General features: G+C 35.8%; 2 protein-coding genes across 2 annotated transcripts; one reads left to right on the top strand and one right to left on the bottom strand.

The window, feature by feature from the left end:
* LOC134742155 (pleckstrin homology domain-containing family A member 3-like) lies at nucleotides 1–4337 on the top strand. Its single transcript, XM_063675123.1, has 5 exons — nucleotides 1–158; nucleotides 265–381; nucleotides 1146–1295; nucleotides 1927–2051; nucleotides 2540–4337. The coding sequence occupies exons 1-5, from the start codon at nucleotides 119–121 to the stop codon at nucleotides 2765–2767; spliced, it is 660 nt and encodes a 219-aa protein (XP_063531193.1). The 5' UTR covers nucleotides 1–118; the 3' UTR covers nucleotides 2768–4337.
* On the bottom strand, nucleotides 4327–7946 carry LOC134742153 (DNA polymerase delta catalytic subunit). Its single transcript, XM_063675122.1, has 2 exons — nucleotides 7809–7946; nucleotides 4327–7727 (listed from the first exon to the last, which is right to left on the bottom strand). The coding sequence occupies exon 2, from the start codon at nucleotides 7670–7672 to the stop codon at nucleotides 4409–4411; it is 3264 nt and encodes a 1087-aa protein (XP_063531192.1). The 5' UTR covers nucleotides 7673–7727; nucleotides 7809–7946; the 3' UTR covers nucleotides 4327–4408.
* Nucleotides 7947–8214: the final 268 nt, after the last annotated feature.

Genomic DNA, 8214 nt, shown 5'->3' with positions numbered 1-8214 from the left:
TCTGATTATTCTGTAACTTTGGCATGCTAGATTTTCAAGTGTATTTTCAATTTATTACAACTTAATTTACCAAAGTATTCAGATCTGTATAATAAAATTGCGCAGTTCCTAAAATCTAATGGAAGGCATTTTATGGAAATGGACGAATTACTGGAACGGTAATAAATAATCTGTTTGATACTCATTCACATTTCAAAACAAGCCTCAATCAAACATATGTGTCCAAAAAATTGTTTTAATGTTGTCATTGCTTATATTCTACAGGTTGGCAAACCAGGTGGTTCATCTTGGACAATGGTATCCTGTCATATTATAAATCTCAAGAGGAAGTGAACCAAGGATGCAAGGGTTCAGTGAAAGTATCCGTGTGCCAAATAAATGGTGAGTTGGAAGTTATTACAATCATGGTCAAATATTTATCTAACTCTCATTACTTCAAAAACTTCTCATTTGTCGTTTTTTCATTGTTTCCTTTTGTCTTAACACACAATATCTGAAACAATACAGTAATAACATATTAGACTATTCTCATTATATATTTCAATGAAACATAGGTGGTCAACGGGCATGTGATATTTCAGGAGATGCAATTTCATAAAGGTCAAGGCATGTGATATTTCAGGAGATGCAATTTCATAAAGGTCATATTCACTTTAATATGTGTAAAGTGTCAGATATCAACAAATAACAAATAGTAATTATGTAGAATATTCTATTCAAAAAATTAGTGTCACAGTTGTTAACTTTGTCACCTGTCCTAAAAGTGGTTGACAACTCGGTATTGTCTGTCAATTAAATTACTAAATAAAATTATAATAAAATAAACCTCTTGTCTGCATCTCATCAGAGAACCTTAAATCCCACTTGCACCATCCCAATAATGCGGGGTTAATCCATTAACCCAGTGTCAAATTGTATGGGTAACCATGGTAACTTCAGGTTTAACCGGTTAACCCCGGTTAACCCCGGTTACTGGAATGGTGCAAGTGGCCCTAACCAAATTTTTAGTCATCTTTTTGCGTTTTTTCATAAAACATTTTTCTGCACAGTACAATACAACCAAAAAATCGTGGGTTCGAACCCACGATTTTTTACTCATATGAAAGGTTCAACCATTCTTTAATTCTTTAATTATTGATTTTCAGTGAACCAAATAGATTCAACCCGAATGGATCTTGTAATACCGGGCCAGCAGCACATGTACCTCCGGGCTCCATCTCCTCAGGACAGGCAAAAGTGGCTTGTGGCTTTAGGCAGTGCAAAAGCTTGTGTAGACTCCAAGGGTGACTCAAAAGGTAATTAAACGAGTGATCTCTGGTTAAAGTACTGACTGAAAGCTTACATTTTTGTAACAAAAAATTGGTATAGGTATTGTGGTTGTAGTTTCACTACTATAGCTATGACAGTTTAGGAGACATTTATGACAATCTTGGGAATAGGTATTGTAAATGATGATGTCAATGTCCAAAATTGCTTGTTATGTTTTCCGAATTATTTTTCTCACTGCACCCACATTAGAGAATTTCTGTTTTGCTCTATGTTTGACTGGTAGAGGTAAGTCCACCATTTGTACTTACTTTTTTATTGTGCAATTAAGTAAAGACAAAAAAATAGGTACAGCAAGCTATAATTTTGCTTGTCAGATTATGAATGAATTCATTTATAAAATGGCCGTGCAATTTTGCATTACTAGAAATATGCCACCCATGTGAATTCAGATCAACCAAATTATTACCCTACCCTAGAGGTACCCTATTATTCAAATTTTAATAATGGTAGCCTAGCCTTAGGCTGCTACAATGTATCATTAATAACTGTTCCAGTAATCCCCCCATGACATAAGGCCTGATGATGGGATGAGTAATTCTTCATCCCATAATACATATGAAAATACAAAAGATAACAATGTTATGATATATTTTTCAGGGTTCGAAGATCCGAATTCCTTGGGGCACAAGAAATCTGAACTGCGACTGTACTGTGACCTGCTCATGCAGCAAGTGCATGCTGTAAAGAGTGCAGCCAACACGGAGGGTGGCCCTGAAGTTCAGGTGAGAGAAAGAAATTAGCATAATTACTTATAATTATTTTTTCGCAAGGGAGTTATAGGCCCATACATTATGCGGGAAATGGGTTGTGGAGTACTAATGTTCTATCGTCCTGTATGGTGCCATACAAGACTATCGATTTCAGCTGTCAAATTTGCGGCTCCAATGCATTGCATAGTTTTTTTTTTATTTATTACGAAAAAAGGATAACCTATTTTCCAATGTGTTCCTAACTAATTCCCAAAGGTCGTATTTTTTAGTGTATAATATAATTTCTGTCTATATTTACTTTAACTTACTTCATCTCCTATGATATTTCGAATTGACTATGTTAGACTATAGTAACTATGATTAACCCTTTCAAAGGCATAAAGGGTGTCAGAAATTATGCAAAATTGAACCCTATCCCTTTGAAACAAAGTGGAAAATCATGTGGGAAATATTTCCCTCTGCCTTATAAAGTCTTAACAGACTTTAAAAAATGGTTTCAGACCCTTGAAGACGCCTCAAGCCTCCTATCTGCTACATGCGACACCTTCATCAGAACTCTAGAAGATATAATGAAGCTAACTAGTGGTCCCACTCCACCTATGGCAGCACCTTATGAAATGCCTGTACCCAATCTCGCTATGCCTAAAAATGGCTCAAGCAAATCGCAAGTAAACATTAAAACACCTAGACAAAGTTTAATTAGATCTGTATCACAAGAAAATAGATGAATTGGATTTTATAAATCAACATAACCTAAAAAAGTTTTCTAAGAATGTTTTGACATTGACATCAATATGATTTCTTGTATTTGTACCGAAATAACAAGGTAGCATTACATATTGTGCACATATGTATAAAAAAAGTATTTTTATAAAAAATGTAGGTGTTAATTTCCAAGCATTCCTATGTTAAAAAAAAGATGTACCAATTGAATTGTTTATAGTTTGAAAATAGTATTTTAGTAGTTTGTAGAGACATTGTAGAAAAAAATGTATTGTACTTAGATTATAATTATTTACTTTGGCGAGTCGTTAAGTATTATTTTGACGTGGCAAATGATGGCGCGACGTCACTGCGTCGATTCTGGGTCGTTGCCGCATCAAACTACGTCGTTTCGGCTGCTTAGCAACTACCGCTTTTCCCTTATATATAAAAATGTATTACTCATTGTAGCTCAAAAACTGAAGTGAGTATTGTTTTTAAAGGGGTACCGTTAACTTATTCAACATCACTTGAAAAAAAAAAGAGTGATTCTGTACCATCTCCACTCTCTTTGTTATAACTAATCCAAGTCTGGCTAATGAAAAATGAACTTGCAAAAACGCGGCAATTTCATATTTGTCCTTACTTACGTAAGCATAACATATATGTGTGCCCGGAAAAATATTAAGTACTGAAAATAATATAGAAATGATAAAAAGTATTAAGATTATGCAATCCTTGCAATCAAAGAGTTGTCTGCTACAGATTTTATGAAATTGCCGCGTTTTTGAAGGTTCATCTTTCATTAGCCAGACTGATAATGGGAGAAATGCAACCATTAATAGAAATTAGTTATAGACAGCTGTTTGGTAGACTATTTCTTTGTTGTTTGTTTGGCTTGATTGGCAATCTTGTGTAAGTTTACAGCAGACTCCCGTAGACGGTACGGGAACTCGCAACGTCTAAATGAGCCTTAACACATCTGTAAAAAGTCGACCTACATATATGTTTCATAATCATATTCTATATGTGATTTCCTTTTAAAGCGCTTCACACATCTTACTATTACTGAAGTGCAAACATTATTGCTTGTAGACTTGTTTTATCGTCGAAAATTGTCATTTCTGTATGGTTGAGTACCTATTGGCTACATTTGATTTAGATAAGCTGTCGTTTCTTATGTGATTTTTGAAAAGTTAGTCAAGAAATATGCGATCTCTCGTAGTTTTATCTATGGCACATATGCATAACTATACTTCTGTGATAACTGTACTAAGTATAACTTGTTTTAAGTTTTTATCACAAGCTATCATAATAATGATATCATAGTGCATACGTACCTTAGTGCTACCATTAGTGAATAACTTCATAAATTTTATGCATATTATTGTTGGGCTCTAACAGAGCATTATGATTATTTTATTTGAACTTCTCCATGATTTTTTATATGACAATGTGGTGTGAATGATATGTCGTTTTAGTAACATTGCTCTTGTGTACCTATGTTAATTATTAGAAATAATATAATTATATTATCAAACTAAATTCTAGTTACATAAGAAACTAATATAATAAAACGAAAAACTACAACAAAAATGGTTTTATTCGTAATCTTACACATTCAGCACTTATAGGAAATAATTATGAACAAAAGGCATCTTCTGAAATCACCAACTGGGTACTCCAAATCTTGAAACATTTTTTTCTTGGGCATCTAGCTCCATTCCCACTTTCTTCCTCATGTAGAAAATAGTGCAGTCTCTGTTTGTACACAATACCTCTTCATGAAGACTGCCCTGACATCTTTGACACTCTGTCCAAAGACTTGAAAACTTATCTTGGAGTTGTCTAAGTTTGAATATCTCAGTAATATAAAGTTGCCCTTCCTTGGGCGTACAATGATTGCACAAGGCAGATTTCGAATCGTTAGGCATAACCGTTTTACATCCTATGCATTTCTCTCTTTTTTTGGTAAAGGCTGCCAAAGCACCAACTTTGGACGTGACCATAGCTTTAGTTCTTGTATGTTCACCTTTGAGAAGCAAAGATTCAGCCTTTTCTCCAAGAATGGGCTCAAAAATTCGGAGCAATGGCTTTGACAGTTGATTTTCCAAATAGTAATTGAAATCAATTGGTATGCTGTTTTCCAGAACATATATGGGATCTTCAGCTTTCATATAGGCTGGAGTGTTTTTGGCAGCACAACAAAGCACATACGGAACTCTGTCCCCGAGTTTTGGCGCGGTTCCGGGATCACGTTTTTTCATTTTGTTTGCCAATTCAACATGAGCCTGCTTAGCAGCATAATCATTCTTTGTCAGTTCTTTTGTAATAACAAGTTGTGAAATATCTATGCGGTTACAGAGCAAATCCGCTATAATTTGTTTGGCATAGTTTACTGCTCCATCTGGATCTCTATCAATCAGTAATTTCTGAAGGCATGTGCTCATCATGTTTGAGACAAGTGGGCAATTGTCTCTTCTGACAGTTTCAATACCTTTGCAGTCCATTTTATCGTATTTATCTGTTCTTGTAAAATAAAGACCAGCATACCTTTTCTTGTTTATAAGTAGGTATGGATAGTAAACTTTTTCGAATTCAAGTTTTATTGGCTTAACAAATTGTGCTGTGACAAACTCGGCAGCTTCACTACCCAATTGCATGCTCTCTTCCAGAGTTTTCACACCAAACTTGACCATGACTGAATCAGTGTCTCCATAGATAACTACGGCATCTTCCTTGTAGCCATTTGCTTTAGTATATTTCTTCTCAACTTCTGATTTAGTGAATTCTATCATTGTCCGTCCATAAGCAGTAACACTGCCTGATATCTCTAAGCATGGCAACTTGCCAACCTGTGCCCCTGTGAAACCATACACAGAGTTGGCACTTATCTTTAGTGCCAACTGTCTTCCATCCAGTACAGAACGTTTGAAAGGATCTTTTTCATTTTTCAAATCTGCTTTTGCTTTTTTCCTAGCAGCTAGCAAGGATTCCAAAATTTCTGGCAATAGACCCTTTCTGATATTTGATTTGACAAACATATTCTTAGATGGTGTTGTTGTAATATCATCAGCACTTAAGGTTAAGTCCTTTAGTGCATTTGGGGGCACCAAGGTGGTGTAACACAAGTTGTGAGCCATCATTATACTGGGGTATAGAGAAGCAAAATCCAGAGTTGAAATAGGATCAGCATAATACCCTTTTTTTGGTTCAATGACAGTTGCTCCTTCAAATTGATCATCTGAGCCTTGTCCATGATAAGCAGGCATGAGATATCCAGCATCTTTAGCTTTTCTTAGAAGCTGACTCACCACTTTAATCTGTTGCCCTCTTGTGAGTAAGCATAACAAGGGGACACCTGTCACTCTAGCCATTTCCATGTGATTTATTATGCACATTAATTTGTTAAGAAGTTTCAAAGGCAAATATGCATCTTTAAGACAGTACATGGCCAGTCTCCTCCTGGTTTGTTCGTTCTCATTCTGTAAATCGCTAATTATACTATGATGAACATCTTCCTTCTGTTCCTGCAGAAAGTGGTAACTCACAGCATTTAGAGTGTATGATCGCAATTTATAGTCCCTCACAAGTACAAGCAGTAAATCAAATGGGACCCTGCCCTCGAAATTAATGCTTTTGTTTTCTCTACGCCCCATTTGCTTTGATTGAAGGATTGAATCTTTAATTACAGATCTAACGTTTTTGATTCTGCCCAAAAAGTCGAAGTTTTCAACTTTTAGATGCTTTGCACGGTTTATGAGATAAGGCCAATCAAAATTGCTGATATTGTACCCTGTTATTATATCAGGATCTAGTTCTCTGAAAAAATCTGACCATCTAGCTAACATTTCAGCCTCAGATTGAAAACTGAGTACTTGTGATCCAACAATGGGGGCACAGGTATTGAGTGTGAACACATTCCTGAGGTATGGTTCTAGTTCTCCTTGCCGAATAACCATAGAAGCAATCTGAATCACTGGATCATGATTGGGCTCTGGAAAGACTCCTTTTCTTCCGGCACATTCAATATCAAAACTCAGTATTCGAAAAGGAGCTACTTTAGACCATTCTCCTTCGGGCTGGTGAGCAATAAAGGCATTCCATGCAATATCTACTTCAATTTGACATCTAGATTCAGGTTTTAATTTTGTGTTTTGTGTTCGGATCGTCCACTTATCAGCAGGAAGTTCAATCCAGCTGCAGCCCACTACAGAAGTATCCACCATGAAGCGAATATCAAAATCAATATTGGTTTCATAAAAACTAGGGTCCATCAAGCCAAAAGAAGGGGGTGTCCGGTCTATTAACCTTTTAGCAGCAGCAATAAGTTTAGGTAGAGCAACAGAAACTCTTGCAAAAGTTATATCAATGTCTCCTTTATAGTGCATGATAGAACGTGCCTTAATTAAGCGTATTTCCAAAACGGCTTCCTTAATATTATCTTTATTTGAGCGTAAATCTTCTAAGAGGGCTTTATTTAGATTTACTTTCATATCATGACATGATGATTCAGTAAAATTCAAAGGCACTGTTACATAAAAGTAAGGTGTAAATCCATGTAGATGACAACATACTGAGTTACCTTCCATGGTTATGCCATACATTCGCATGATGGGTACTGGGCCCAATTGAGACCCAGGCATGCCTGCAATAGGTTGTCCTATGTAGTGGTCTATGTCTAGCTGCTGAAAGACTAACTTATCATGTTTGGGATCCATGGCAGGCGGAGGTGGCCGAGACCACTTAATATTCGTAGACTGATTTTCTGGTCCGTCACCAATGACTTCTGGCGAGTCAAAGTCATGGCTGTCCATACCTGCCAGTTGGTCCTCGAAGCTACAAGGAGGCTCATTGTCGTCGTCATCATCATTAGATTTAAACCTCTTTATCGGTGGCTTACTATTACTTAACGCTTTCCTTTTGTCCATTGTTTCAAGTTGATTTGATATCTATGCTATGCCGCGCTTAGATGATATGATTATCCTGCAACGAAATGTTACTGTTAAAAAATTAATTAATTGGCATTGTCTATCATAATTAAGATGGAAATTACTTAATATATACCTGTTACAAAAAACTCCAGAGCGCCTTTGCTAATTTACAATTTAGCCAATCTTATTGAAATAATGTTCGCTCTGCCCGGTAAATAAAGCGGGAAATAATTATTATTGTCTTGTAGGACATGTCAATTGTCAGTGTCATTTTTGACATATTGTGGGAGTTACCAGTAACGGTAAAATTAAACCCTTAAATTAAATAAACGGATAATATGCAAAATTTATATATATATATATTTTATGGATCAGTTTGATTTTTAATATTTTTCTCTCTTGCCCTTTGACAAACTAATTTTCTGTTTTATGTTCAAACACCGGATTGACGGGGGCAAAAGTGCACCAGTGCTAGTGATCAATTAAAAATCGACTAAATTTATCGACATCGTAAATAACAATTTTATCCGTCATTATCA

This window comes from Cydia strobilella, chromosome 6 (assembly GCF_947568885.1).
Source record: "Cydia strobilella chromosome 6, ilCydStro3.1, whole genome shotgun sequence".
Taxonomy (NCBI): Eukaryota; Metazoa; Arthropoda; class Insecta; order Lepidoptera; family Tortricidae; genus Cydia; species Cydia strobilella.
This window is presented reverse-complemented; position numbering and strand designations above follow the sequence as displayed.